Here is a 15383-nt window from a genome sequence, read left to right as displayed (position 1 = left end):
CATGAAATTATCTACTCAGCATTATTTTCCTATACGGCTTTACAGGCTAAAACAGTACATGAAATTATCTACTCAGCATTATTTTCCATACGGCTTTCAGGCAAAACAGTACATGAAATTATCTACTCAGCATTATTTTCCATACGGCTTTCAGGCAAAACAGTACATGAAATTATCTACTCAGCATTATTTTCCATACGGCTTTCAGGCAAAACAGTACATGAAATTATCTACTCAGCATTATTTTCCATATGGCTTTCAGGCAAAACAGTACATGAAATTATCTACTCAGCATTATTTTCCATAATGTGATTGCTTTAAATGACAATTTATCATTGAAATTTTTAAGTACAGAATTCATATACAAGTAAACAAAATTTTACAGCTCCTGATAAGCATGTAAGAATTCAGAGAAATGGACAGATCACATAAATTTAATCACATATTTTTGGAATGATAGGAAAGTATAAAGATAAACTTTCAGTGTATTAAAAATGACAGAGAACCTTAGCGTTACTTTCGTCACAAACTATTCAATGCGTATAAAATGCCAAATGCATCTACAAACTAATCACATGCACCTGAAGTATACAAATTTGAACAAAAGAAGTGAATCACATTCATACAAATAAATCATTAAAAGAAGATGTAAAATAAGTATCGTGATTAGTTCAGTACATCTTACTTTCTTTGAATGGAATGTCTCATAACAACAATTCATTAATGAATTAGAAAAATACTTTTTTAAATCCCATTTAATCAGAAGATTTTTAAGAGCTGTTATTTCTTTTGTATTTAGTAAAATTAATGACACATCACTGTTAGAAACTTTCTTTCCAACAAAAACCAGAGTTAATAGATTCCTATAAAAGTAACAGTTTACAGAAGATACAGACTATACCTTAATATCAAACTCTGCATGAAGTTCAAAAATTTGAACTCAATAATAACAAATGCTGTATGAAGTAATACGAAAAACTATACAACACATGTGATTAGTACCTTATGACTGAAATGTTACAGCATTATGCACATTTATAGAACACGATAACTCGAAACAGCAGCAGGTTACAAGATATCTATAACAGCAAATGGTAAACCTCAATTTTACTGGGCACACTATACTATCTCTAAAATAACAAACACAGTTGCAAACAATTTGGGAAAGAAAAAAGCCTCGGACTTTGAGAAGAATATTAGGAAATCAGCTATTTTAACTTAAAACAACTAAATACAAATTAAATATTTATTAGGAATATAATGCAACTGATATTTGAAATAACAATTTAGGCCTTTGAGCAGTCATCAGGTGGAGATTAATATTCAACTCTTGTCATACTGGAGACAAAAAGTAATATACCAGAAAGATCAAGATAAGCAAAGTTGCAGCAAGGATAAGGCTCCTGAAATTTTCTTTTCGTAGTCCTTTCAGTTCTTTCTCTGTAATGATAACACAAGACTTTAGATTTAATAAATAATACAACATTTAACAATCAAAAGAAAACAATAGCACCATAGTTAGTTTTCGAAAGAATCATAAATATAATATACAAAACATTTTTAGGGATTAAATGGTCCGCTAATTTACAATATATGAGCACCTACTTAGAAGAAATCATAGGGAGTTCTCATTTAGCTTCCTTTTGCTATCCAAGTTTTACATAAAAAAATGTCTCAAAATCAGACTGGGGAACTAAAATATAAGAATTCACTAACAACAGTGACTTGATTTCTATTTATTGCAAGTTCTAACATTCTTAAGGAGGCATGCTTATTTTTTGGAGCAAGTTTAGCCCAAAACAGTTTCAGTGTCTTGCTTTGAGAATGTGTTTTTAATGGCAGTTATTTATTAGGTCTAGTTTATTTACAAAATGTCTCCCTTTTTTAACTAACTTACATTCCACAACAAGTTATTCTAATTTCAAAAACCCATGCTGTCCTTAGCTGTTAACAGAAAACATTTTTCATTTCTCAGAAAACTGTACTTTTGATTAAATACCAAGTGTTTGTTTGTTTTTGAATTTCGCGCAAAGCTACACGAGGGCTATCTGCACTAGCCGTCTCTAATTTAGCAGTGTAAGACTAGATGGAAGGCAGCTAGTCATCACCACCCACCGCCAACTCTTGGGCTACTCTTTTACCACCAAATAGTGGGATTGACCGTCACATTATAACGCCCCCATGGCTGAAAGGGGCGAGCATGTTTGGTGTGACGGGGATTCAAACCCGCGACCCTCAGATTACGAGTCGAGCGCCCTAACCACCTGGCCATGCTGGGCCACCAAGTGTTTTAAGAAGAAATAAAATAAACTGGACTCAGAAATTGACATTAACTTCAGCCTGACAGCCTGGGACAAGTAACAAATGCATTTGGACTAGTTGCTAACATGGCAAACTTGTCCCAAGTTAATACTGTCTATTTTCTTTTTGTCTTTTTTGATATACTCGCACATTAAAGTTTTTGTATTTTTTCAGAGCAAAACTGTGATATTAATTACTTTTTGAAACTCGGTATGCTCAAATTGTTCATTTGTGAAAGTAGAAAAGGAAGTAATTTAAGAGCCAATCAGAAATGTTTTTACTTTCTCTGTGGATCAGCATTATACTGCTCAATTTGATATTTCAAAGATTCTACAATCCCAGTATCATGCTTATCCAAAGTGTCTTTTGGATATATTTGTGTTATACTCACACTATTTAGCCTATTAAATTATTTATAATTTCTACATTTTGAATATTTTAATGGTTTTATAAATATACACGTAGCTGACAAGTTTTTAAAACAAAACAGTGTGCAAACATCATAGCTTGTGTTTTAAAGTATACTAACAGATGCCCATTGAAACAATTCAAAGGTAATTTTCCTAAAAATAGTGATAAATAAATATTAAATGTAGAGTCAACCCAATCTCTTGGATAAGATCATATGTGCAATATGATTGTCTAGTGGGCCATTTAAAACTACCTTTTGTCATTCCAGTGTTATTGCAATAACAAAAATTGTATTGCATTTGTTCTTAAGCAAAGGAGGTTGAATGCAATGTATTGTTGTCAAAAATCTGTGTTTTTTTTTATGCAATGGGTGCATCCAGCAAATAAAGCACTCAGCTTCGCTAAGTAACCACTGGGATTTTTTCTGCTGGATGTCACCATTCCTTGTCATTTTACTGAGTGCAAGGAAAGACCCCAATAGAAGTGAGTGCTTCTTGACAGTTGTCAAAGGGAAGATATTCTGTAGTTTTCTCTTAATATTTTTCAGCACGTAGAATGGAAGGAAGGGCTTATTACAAGAAAATTATATTAAAAGCTCCTTTATTTTCTCTTTACAAAGTATTCATTTCAAATAGTGCATCATGTCACTCTGGGTGTTTAAGACTATACAAGTTATTTTTTAAACTATGGTTTTTCCTAGAAACAAGGAAGTTTAAATGACAATATGCAGTAAGTCAGAAGTATTAACATAAACAAAAGCTGTTAGAAAGCACAAATCTGTGAAACTGATAAATCGAATCCTAATTCATCATTTACAGAGATGAGCTGGCTGTTTAAATTTTCTTTTTAACCCACCATCACAATAAACATCTTAAATTTACATAACTGAAAAATGTTTACAACATTCTACACAGAAGGTGTTAACATCTGTATGTTAAGACACCTCTCCATAACTGGCACCCTACTGTTTACTGTTTCATGACCAGCAGTTAAATAAGATATGTATTTTGTTTTCCTAGCTGTATTGTATAGTCAATAGTAACAGTCAGAACTCAAATACATGTAAATATTCACTAGTCATCAACAACACTAGATTTTCCCACAAGAAATACATTTCTAGATGTCCATTATGCTGTTTAACATCGGCAATGCATTGGACCGGTCTTCAGGCCCACTGGTGAATCATGGAGTCCTCTCGTTATTGCAATACATTTTTCAGACAGTTCACAAGACCTATGACTCCATTAATAAGTAATTAAGAAATGATTATTGTGTTCAGCTAAGTTAAAGTCAGGAGTTCACTCAGTTACACAAAGTTTAAGGTAGAGGCAGACAGGAGCACAGGTACAAGCACACGCTTTGGTCAACAGATGCTAACCCATTATCTGTGGATGTATAATCAAGCAGGATTGTGTTCAGCTAAGTTAAAGTCAGGAGTTCACTCAGTTACACAAAGTTTAAGGTAGAGGAAGACAGGAGCACAGGTACAAGCACATGCTTTGCTCAACAGATGCTAACCCATTATCTGTGGATGTATAATCAAGCAGGCTTTTTAGGATCACAGCCTAAGACTACTGTACAATGCCCTTGGCTATGGCCAGCTGCCATCTCAGGAACACCAGCGTAGTCCAGGTCCACTGGGGAACTAAAGATGAAAAGACCGATTTCTTACATTTGTGACTGAAAATGCTCCTAATCCTTAGATCAAACAACTTTAACTTCCTTTTCAAGTATTGTTGGTACTGAAGTTTTCAATTTCATACACCTGTTCAGATATTTGATCATGTATGGATCGACAAGTTTCACCTATATATATATGCACTGGATCATCTGCCACAAGTTACTTCATACACAACATTTTTACTAATGATATCAACCATGTAGTCCATACTTAGTGGCTTTACAGTTATTTTTCATACATCATATTTCTTTCATATATGCTGAACTTGTTATTAATGATTTAAGGGAAGTGCCTGGTTTTTGTACTATTTCAATAGGTAAGTCTGATCTTCTAATTATTCTCTTTAGTTTTGTGGTGATACTATCACTTATATGTGGAATCATGCAAGTAACCTCAGCTTTAAATGTGCTTTCTTTGTTTCTATGGTTCAAGGTAATATGCTTGTTTTCTTTTTGCCTGTCCAAATTTATTATGTTTTGTATGAATTCCCGTGGATGATCACTTTTTCTTAAAAAAGTCATCAGATTTTCCCAAGCCTCTTCCTATACTTCTTTCTTATTACAAACTTTATCAGTCCTATGGAGGTAGCCAATAACTACACCTCATTTTACTGCAAGGGGATGATGTGAGTGGAAATGTAAACAAAAGGCTTTAGTAAATGGCTTGCTGAAAATACCAGTAATGACTTCGCCATTCCTGACATGAATTGTAGTATCTAGAAATGGTAAATTTCTACTTGGTATGGCATACACAAGTGTAAATTTTATGGATGGATGAACATTATTTAAAAACTCATGGAAACTAATAATAGACTATATTCGTGTTCCACACTCAAAATACGTCATCTATGAATCTGTACCGGATTAACATGCCTATATTCCCTCCTGTTTTCCAAGAACTAAGTGCTTTCAGTTCAAGTATAGACATAAATATTACAGCTAAGACTACTGCTATCCTATTATCCACAGCTATTCCTGATTTGTTTAGAAAATTCCCTGTTAAATCTTACATACCGATTACTTAACACAAACCTCAGAGCTCTTTCTAACCAATCCATTGAAATATTTAAAAGTTCTAAGTCATCTCTGTTTTGTCTTATCATAGTCATAACACAACTGAACAACATTCATTGTAAACAGAATAGAATTAAGGAGACATGAATCATTATGAAACCGTTCAAGAAAATACATGCTGCTAATATGAGCAGGGACTAACTACAATAATAGGTGTAACAATCTATCTAAAACCCATGATATATGTTTTGTCAGAGATCCACAAGCAGATGTTATTGGTCTCAGGGGTAAATCAGACTGATGGTCTTTGGACAGCCATATAATTCAGGGACGCAACTTTTATATGGGTTTAAATTATTCACCAGTTGCAGAGCTACATATGTAGCTTTAATCCAGTTTTAAAGTCCACATTATGAATATTTTTAATCAAATTGAAATTCCTAGTGAACTGGTAGGAAACCAATAGCTCCTGATGAAGCTGTAATAGTGAAATATTTGAGCTAATGAAGTTACATTCTAGAGATATAGATCATTATTTTATTTACATTTATAAAAAGTATGTTCATATACTTTGAATTTAAAAAAAAAAAGACTTGATAGTGATGTAAAACTAAAAACAGCATAAGCAAGTTCACTGTGTCTTCAATGTGATGGTTGATATTACTTGTGAAACACACTTACAGTTAACTTTATAATAACTACACTAATACCAATTGTGAACAAGAACATCAGCACAACCATAGACAGATACACAGGCAAACAAATAGCTGAAAATCTCTATGGTATTGCAAGGTTCCTTTGTGTTTTAAGACTAACCCATCAACATGGCAGTTACTTCAAAAGGAATACCCCAACCATCATGAGCAGTTATAAAGGCAAGGTCATATGCCAGTGAACAGTGCTTCCGAAAGAAGAGAACCTTGGAAATGCTTTACTATATCTTTGCATTGTGTCTTAATTTTGAAGTTACTTTCTGCTTCCGAGAAGCTGTAGAACACTCTTTAAGATACCATCAGAGAAAACATGTTCAGACTCCATCATGATTTGTCTTAGAAGTCTGTTCTAAAAAAAATCTGGTTTTTAAGTTATATCAATCTCTGAAGAAGCCATACCTCCCCTGAACAGAGTGATCAGGACCCAAATCATAGATGTCTTCTGGATGAGAGTTCAGAAGATGGTTTAATTTTAGGAAACTTTCCCTTAAACCCTCACACCCTTGAAGTAGAAACCTCAAGAATGAGTCATATTTCACATTTTCCAATGATCTTCTGAGAAACTTAAGTTAACAACTTGATTCCCCAACTCTGAAAGGAACCAATCTCTTTACACCTTCAAGAAACATAAGTGACAGTAATTTCATCCAATTCACATGGTTACAAACATCCTACATACACAGGAAAGTCTACCTGCCCAGCAGATGCTTTATCATCATGGGTAATATCAGTAGTAGTACCATTTTTTTAATTGTCATGAATTTTGAATTACCTTTTTGTACATAATTTTTGAATGAAGTACATTCAAGAAAAGTGACCTCTATAGAAGTTTATGGAAAATTAATTAGATTAAAAAATAAGTCATGGTATAATCTAAATCCAATATGTACACTTTAAGTTGATACCCTGAGCAAGTGTAGCTATGGCTGAAACAAAATGTACGTAAGCAATATTCTGTTATTAAAGAACAGGCTTATAACTTAAGGAGAAGAAATATCACAGAGTTCTACCAATTGAAAACAGTTCCAGTTTGGAAGTTACAAAATCCATAAAATAAAAACAAAATTACTCATATTTGGGATGCATACAGAAATAAGTAACTCTTAGATTATGTTATTTTAATGACAGTTATCCATAGTTTTATTTGTGATTATCATGGTTTTGTAAGCTTTGACTTCAGAAGCTCATTGATGGAGTTCTCTGTCAGTAAATAAACTGCAATAATTTATTTCAGTAAAAATATATTTAACATACAACATTCAGATAAATATTACATAATATTTTGTATTATTTTACAACAACAACAGTAACAGTTTTAACTTGACCAAACACAATTACTTATGGAAAAATTATTAATTGTAAGTTTTTTATTATATCTCAATAATCAATGTATGCTAATAAATTGTACTAAAGAACTTACCTAATTTATTTAATTCATCCTTGATATCATTCACTTCTGTTTCTAATTCCATCCTGTTATAAGTTAAACACAGACAGATGGTTAATAAACCTCTCAAACCATTTATATGTTAGGAAGATTGTCATACATGTACATTAGCAATTCTGTGGAATTTTAATTTACACAAAACGTTTAATATGGGTGAAATTCATCAAAATAGTAATGAATATGATTAAGTAAAGATTCAGTGAATAAATATAAAAAATACACTGTTGCATTTTAACACAGTTATCTTTAATAGAATTATATATGCTTTACACCTATACAAAAACTCATATATAGTTCTGATCACTAAAGTCAGTCAGAAGAGCTGTTAAAACATATTCTGATAGAATTAAAAGAAAAGATAACTGGCTACAGAATGGTATTTCAAACACATTGTCAAACTATTAATGAATCAAGCTGTACAAATATCTACATGGACAAATAAAACTACAATTATGGTTATATCTTAGAAGAATTTTTAACACAGGCTCTCCTCCTTCCAATTACAGAATCATGTTGCATTATATTTATCAGCGTGCAATTCAGATAGCATGGCCGGTTTCCTAATCTTGAACCACCAACCACAGTAAAATAAATGGTGAGTAGCAACCTACTGCTTTATGTTATTTAGTTATTTGTTACTATACATGATTATTTTACACCAAGTTCAGAATGTAAATAAGTAGGACAGCAAACAAATGGAACCTAAGGTAGAATATAATTGCCAAAACTAAACAAAATAAATCAAAACAATTAGAAATTATTTAGAAAGAAATTAATAATAATATTAATATTTTAATTATAGTCTGATATTGAAAAAAACTATGAAAGCTTAAGCCAGATATTTATTATCTTTTTAATTCAATTTTTTCTTTTCTAAAAACACTAAAGTTGGGTATTTTGCTTAACAGTAACTGAATCTACTTCTTTTGTTCCATTTTCCATCTTCTCACATGTTAATGTCATGTGTCAACTAATTCCATATCTAATGTATCTATTTGACACAATAAAATAGGCCTATTATTTACTATCTTCTTGACACTAGCAACAAGACAAGTGTTAGCCTCATTTGGTATAAAATGGCACAATATACATACATTGATCCATGTTCATTATTTTATTCTCAAAACAACTTGAAATGAAATAAAATATTTGTAAGAAATTAAGAGGAATATTAATTAAGCCTGACATATGAAAAAAAAAATTCTGACAGCTTAGCTTTCAATGGGCTTTATTCTACAGAATTCACAAAACTAAAATTATACAGAGAATATAAAAAGAAATCTATTATCTAATTATAAAGATTACATTACACAAATTACGTTTACTGCAATTTAAACTGAGTCTGTACTTATCTTTTTTATATGCTTCCATTAATTTGGTTATTACAATAATAATCCTACTTTTTTTTTATATTGGTATTTGGCTAATGTTAGGTTTAACTAGAGATTTAAGTGTATTTATAGTTTATGCGTGTGTGTCAAATTCATCCTTAGAGTCAGGTAACAAGTAAGCAACATACATGTTTTCATGCATTAGCTTTTGCATGCTTTACTGCACTATAATCATATATCCAAAAGAGAAATAACCAAAAATCTGAGCCAATACCAAAATCTTTATAAGAATATTTTGACTTTTATCACACTTTTTAACCTTAAATAAATAAAAAGATATTTAAAAAACTTACGTTTTAATCATTTACTGATATATTTACATGTTTTATGACAACAGACTAACAGAATGAAATTTGTAATTATTGGACAACTGTCAACATGAATTTAAAACAAAAGTAATAATCCTTAACTTTGGAAACCAGGACTAAACAGAACATATTGTTGCGTCAGCGAGGTCACGTGACTAGTGTCATGTCACGTTTTCTAGAAATATACTGTTCCTTCGTGAATGCCCTAGCATTTACTAGATTGGGGGTAGTCTGGTATATATAAGATGGTCACAACGTGACGGGACAATGTGTGTAGGTAGTGAGTAATTGAACTGCAATCAGAGAGTATTGTTGAAGTTAACGTTTGTTGTTATAGCATTTGTTATAGCGCGACTGTTGAAATTAAGTGTATCGTAAAGTTGTGTTCGGAAAGAATAAACCAGTTTTATTAAGAAAGGACTTGTGTCGCTAAAGTTTCGTCGGAACAAAGTAAAGACTGGAGGCATAACAATATTAAAGAACAATTTCAATGAATTTTGAAGAACCTGAATAATAAGAATTTAAAATATATTCTGAGAGGTACACTTTAGAAAATTTATGAATATAGATGAAAATCTTACCTTTGTTCTGATGTCAACATAGTAATATTTAACCGCTCTTGAATTTTTTCTAGTTGCTTATGATACTGTTTAATTAAAGCATCTTTTTCTTCAATCTATAAAAAACAACATGGATGGATCAGTGAGGTTACTTGGTTTAATGTTAGTTAGCAAGGAAGTAAAACAATATTATATTAAAGTATTTTTACAATATTCTGTATTTTGCATTGGAAAGAGTTCCACATAACTTTTTGTTTACATATACTAAAATCTGTATTAGAATGAAACTTCTTTCACAAAGAACACACTTCCAAAATTAATTCTGTTCTTTTTCTTTTATAACAGAACAACTCAGTGATTTTTAGAAACATGGGAGGATATTTATATCAAATTTTAACCAGAGAATCTTCTTTGATTAACAGTTTTACAGCTGAGTATACATAAATAAGAATTTATGATATAAAATATAGTTCATTTATAACAAAGACTAAAAACCTTCAGAAGTAAAAAGCATTTTTGTTACTTACTACAACTGCTCTTTTGATTTTATGACAAAGCTACTGAAATGTTTTAGACATAAAAGAATGGAAAACAAGAAAAAATTAATATTCATTCCCATTGGAATTCAGATAACTTTTTCATTACATAGCAAAAATATATCTATTGCATATGTACATTAGATTAATATAATCAAATTAAAAATTATTCAGGATTGAATTATATATCTAATGTCAATATCACTAAATATTAACGTACCTGTTTTATTAAAGACATCCTCGCTTATTGACTGACAAATTCCAATCAAATACATCTAGTTGTCACAGGTATGAAAATAAGAATAAATAAAATTAAGTCTCTTTACTAGGAGACATTTTATATATAAATTGTGATGAGAAGATTGCTGAGGTTTCTGTCTCATACAATACTAGCACTGTGGTTTAAGAAACCAGTTAATTTTTCTTTTATGAGATAATTCTTATGTGGAAAATCTAAATGGATATTTAATAAACAACTTGATGGATCAATGGATTATCAAACAGGTAACAATCAAATGTACACAGATATTAAAACATTTCTTAGCAATGTTGTATGTGTTCATTTTGAAATTCAGACTTATCTCCAAGGGAAGAGAGCTAAATATTTTAAGAAAACAGAGGGACTGGTTAAAGTTTACATTTTGTTCGTAATTACTGGATGCAAAAATATTAAATGGCTAGTTTGCACAATAAAGAAACATTTTACATAACATAAAAACATTTATTTATACACATCCACAGACACATTTTTATTTCAACATTTTAACTATACAGGTTAAGATCACTTCTTAATTAACTGGACTCATACTTGATCATTGAAACAAACAAATTCCTCAAACAAACAAATTTCTAGAAATTCTAGCCTTTTCATTCACTTACCAATTTTTCCTGGCTCCCAGAAATAAAAAATATCTGGTTACAAAAGGTTAGACAAGGGAATGGGATTTTTTGATAATGATGGTTTACTATACCAAACTATTATGGAGCCAACCAGAAGGGATACCTTTGGTGATGGAGGAATATTTGGGTAAAAGTGATCATTGCATAATTAGGTTTAATGTTTTGTTGTATATTGAGATAAAAATCAATTTTAGATTCTAGCTTTCAGAAAGCCAATTTTGAGACAATGATACAAGATTTATCACTAGTGCAATTGGATAATTTAGTTAAGAGGTGATGTGTGGTAGATCTGGGAAGTTAAAAAAAAACAACTTTCTTTTAATTCAAAATTGGCATGCTTCTCAAAGGAAGAAAATATTAAGAGGGAAAATCAAACTGAATTGTTTTACTGAAAATATAAAGAAGAAAATTATAGGGCTAAAAGTTTGAGAAGATTAAATTGAGAGACAGGATGGAAGATTTACAGAATTAAAAAAAAACAACTATAGATTTGGTTAAAAAAGAAATTAGGAAATCCAAAATGGCTTATAAGAAACAACTAACTGATAATGTTAAAACAGCAGAAAATTGTTAACTATATTAAAGGTAACCAGAATGCTAAAATGAGGACTGGATCTTTAAAATATGCTGATGGTAAAGTTTCCGTTGATGACTATCAAATGGTTGAGCTTTTAGATATTTTCTTCACTTCTATTTTTACAAGAGAATATTAGCAATATTCCTGGTACTAAACATTTTATGTGAAATAACAAAATTAATTTAATTCATATAGATTGTAATCCCTTGGTGATTAGAATAAACACAGATTAACAAATAAAGCACTATGACCAGACAATGATTCCCCTAAGGTTTTAAAGAAGGTCAAAGATCAGATATTCAAGCCTCTCTCTCTTTCATTTAAGGTAGGTCAATAAACAGTGGATGGGTGCCTGAGGATTGGAGAGTTGCTAATGTTAATATTATTTTTAAAGGGCACGATGAGAGTTGTTCTGGAAATCTTAGGCTAGTTACTCTTGCTTCTGTAGTGGGATAATTGTAGATTCTTATTAGTACTAGCAGAGAAGGAATAAAATGGTGTATTTTGTGGGGTGTGATAAATGCTAAGTTTATTTGTGTTTTTTTTTATTATAACAAGTTAACTGTCAACTACTATTTTCAAGAGGCTCAGGGTAAAGCTGTGGAATTTATAAAGCTTGTTCATTGGAATTAAAATTGAAATTTCTGTTTTAGAGAAGTGCAAATTCAGAGAAAAGATGCAAGTCAGGTAAGATTTATTATAGTGTATGAGAGAAAAGAAAGCAAGTCTAATGTTAAGCACAGGTAACTGTACCAAATATATTTGAACCTCTGGCTATTGATGTGTGGAAAGAATAAGACATTTTTAGAGACTTGCAGCTTGTATTCTTTTTATAGAACAGTTCCAAGTTAATAATGTCATTACATGCAAAACTGAAGTGTAATTAATCTTGCACTTGAAAAGTTTCAATGAAATACAATGTTAAACCGAAGCCAAAATCACATCAACAAGGACAACAAGGCAGAATTTGGTCCTTCAAAGTTCATGGCTATCCTTGCATACCCACCCTTGAAAAAGGTAAACATTTAAACCCACCCTTTGTTTTTCAGAAAGTCGTTGATTCTCCTCATAAATATCTGTAAAGTTCTGACCTCCTATACCAACAACAACAACAACTCATTCTGTAAGCCAATCAATCTACTAGAAAAATAAAACTTAACTGGTGCCTTGTCTATATTTTCCAAATCTCAAACATGCTCTCTCTCATCCTTTTATCTTCAGAAAACAACACAAATAAGTCAGGCATTTATATTATTGATCTCTTTATAATGTTGTAAATGTCAATAATATCACCTCTTACCCTTCTTTTCCCAATAAAAAGTACACTGAAAGATCCCTAATTCCCACACTAGAGGGAATGTAGCTAGTCAACTCTTGGCTACTATAATTTACTAGTGCAATTTCACCATAAATATTATATTTATAAATATAATGCACCCACGGTTCTAATGTGTAATCTCTCAGACATACACCTAGCCCACTTAAAATAATACAAGTTGCTAAAACCATACACCATCATCAAACAAGAGTAGTGGTGTCACATAAAATCAAGAGGAATCGTCTATCAATCAATTTGAACAGACTGATTACTGTTAGTATTACTAAAGCAAAGATTAGACTGTGTGACAGGTACATTTTCAAGTAAATGTAAAACTTAGAGGTCTACATCTACTTCTGTACAAGTTACTGTAGACCAGTCTTTATCATACTATAAATATAATCAGTACATATTACTTACGGACAACAATTTATAGTAATAGTAATACGCTCGGTCAATCCACACTTTATTATAATTTAGAAATTATGTTATTTTTAGTTTTCTCCCCTACAGCTAAGCTGTAACTTCATGATAAAGAAGAGAAATAAGAAATCAAATGCATCAAGAGTTTAAAATTACAAAAACAGAACAAATATCTGAAATAGATACATACAAGAATAAATAAATAGAAAAATTTAACGTCCACTTCCACATGTGCTAATACAATATCAACCTTTGTAACCCCCTAACAGGAAAAATAGTAATTAAACCTTCTTGTAATTTCAATATTATTCGAAGTTCAGTTTCCTCAATTATTGTGTATTGAATATCATTATTGAGTTACTAACTGAGTTATACAGATAATTTCAAAGAACAGTTTGTTTGTTTGGAACTAAGCACAATGGGCTATCTGTGCTCTGCCCACCACGGGTATCGAAACCCGGTTTCTAGCGATGTAAGTCCGCAGACATACCGCTGTGCCACTGGGGAGCTGAATAATGAATTCGACGAAATGTTATAATATTATTCACTTACTAAATTAATTTAACGTTACTATATGGTGAAGTAAAACGGAGTCAAAATCCCATAGTTCCCCAATCACTTTTCAGGTTTTTGAGTTTTGATAATTATAGTTGCCAATGTCTAGAACAAAAGTACATCATAATTCATTGTTCGGTTGTTTGTTGTTAAAAACAAAGCTACACAATGGGTTGTTTGTGCTGTACCCACCACGGGTATCGAAACGTGATTTTTTTGGTGTCGTAAGCCCAGAGATTTACTACTGAGCCACTGGGAGCAAGTACATCATGAGCTCTTAGAACAATATAAAATTGTTCATAATACATCGAGACCTGTTAATGATTTAATTAAAGATTATCTGTTTTTAAAAAAAATCATAAACATCTGCGAGAAAGCTGTTAATATTCATCTGAAAAATCAAATGTACAACCATGTCAATTTAAGTGTGATGTAGCTGTGATAGAGGACGGTATTGGATGTTTGCTACTCCTTAGTTAATATAATTTTATGAAATTTCTCTGTTCTTTCTTTTCAGTTTGTGTGCAAAGAATCGCTCAAGTAAACGACTTAACTACTCATTGCTTTAGCTGCACATAGGACTAGAATTCACCAACTGGTCATTAATCGTTTTTTTATCTAGAAAAAAACTGTAACATCACTTACGATGTCCTAAAAAGATAGTTGTCTTTTATGTCGGCGAATTGTGTAATGGCACGGGGCTCTCAGGCCCCATACTCGAACGTGTGCCGTGAGCAACATGGTTTCTTTATGTTATTAGTTTGCTTGTTTGTTGTATTTTGAAGCTTGTCTCTATCATATTAGGAAGATATTTTTTATGTAGATTTTGTAAGATATACAGATTCATAAATGTTTTGTAAACTTTTAAATTTGAGACATAGATATATTATAAAGTTTCATTTAGATGCTATTTTTCTTTATAAGCTTAACGTTTATTAATATTGCAAGGTTATTTTTATTTTAGATCTTAAGTTTCTTTTTTCTCTTAGCTTATGGAGCTCACTCACACTAAACTAGTGAGAGGGAACTAGTAAAGGTTTTTGTTCACATTCTCTTTCTCTCACTCTCTCTTGCCAATTCCACACATCCACTATAAACACTTACTCTTGTTTTCGTTGTGTTGTGTTTTTACTTTTTTGTGTGTTGACTCCTTCTTTGTGAAGAATTCAGATGGAGTTCGAAAAGTAACAAACACATACACATTTTGGTGGCGTGATGACATATATTACTGTTGTATAGGTTTTTGCTT

The 15383-nt window shown here is 31.4% G+C and overlaps 1 protein-coding gene across 4 annotated transcripts; it reads right to left on the bottom strand.

Annotated features, from left to right (window-relative positions):
• Window positions 1-54: 54 nt before the first annotated feature.
• Window positions 55-13852, bottom strand: LOC111088481. 4 transcript variants are annotated; one of them, XM_022398738.1, is made up of 7 exons: window positions 13770-13805; window positions 11241-11364; window positions 10582-10636; window positions 10353-10382; window positions 9847-9941; window positions 7540-7592; window positions 55-1440 (listed from the first exon to the last, which is right to left on the bottom strand). In XM_022398738.1, the coding sequence occupies exons 3-7, from the start codon at window positions 10597-10599 to the stop codon at window positions 1334-1336; spliced, it is 303 nt and encodes a 100-aa protein (XP_022254446.1). In that variant the 5' UTR covers window positions 10600-10636; window positions 11241-11364; window positions 13770-13805; the 3' UTR covers window positions 55-1333. The 4 variants fall into 4 exon arrangements, with proteins under 4 accessions (XP_022254446.1, XP_022254445.1, XP_022254447.1 ...); XM_022398737.1 differs by lacking the exon at window positions 11241-11364 and having other exon boundaries at window positions 13770-13852; XM_022398739.1 differs by lacking the exons at window positions 10353-10382; window positions 11241-11364 and having other exon boundaries at window positions 13770-13852.
• Window positions 13853-15383: the final 1531 nt, after the last annotated feature.

This window comes from Limulus polyphemus, unplaced genomic scaffold, assembly GCF_000517525.1.
Source record: "Limulus polyphemus unplaced genomic scaffold, Limulus_polyphemus-2.1.2 Scaffold3851, whole genome shotgun sequence".
In the NCBI taxonomy this organism is placed as follows: Eukaryota; Metazoa; Arthropoda; class Merostomata; order Xiphosura; family Limulidae; genus Limulus; species Limulus polyphemus.
The sequence above is the reverse complement of the archived record's forward strand: the minus strand, read 5'-3'. Positions and strand labels throughout refer to the sequence as shown.

Bases quoted from the DNA above. Each gene is read 5' to 3' on its own strand.
- LOC111088481 (XM_022398737.1), bottom strand. The intron at 7,593-9,846 runs GTAAGATTTTCA...AACTTATAACAG, and splicing joins ATGTTGACATCAGAACAAAG to GATGGAATTAGAAACAGAAG. The intron at 1,441-7,539 runs GTAAGTTCTTTA...TTATCATTACAG, and splicing joins GGATGAATTAAATAAATTAG to AGAAAGAACTGAAAGGACTA.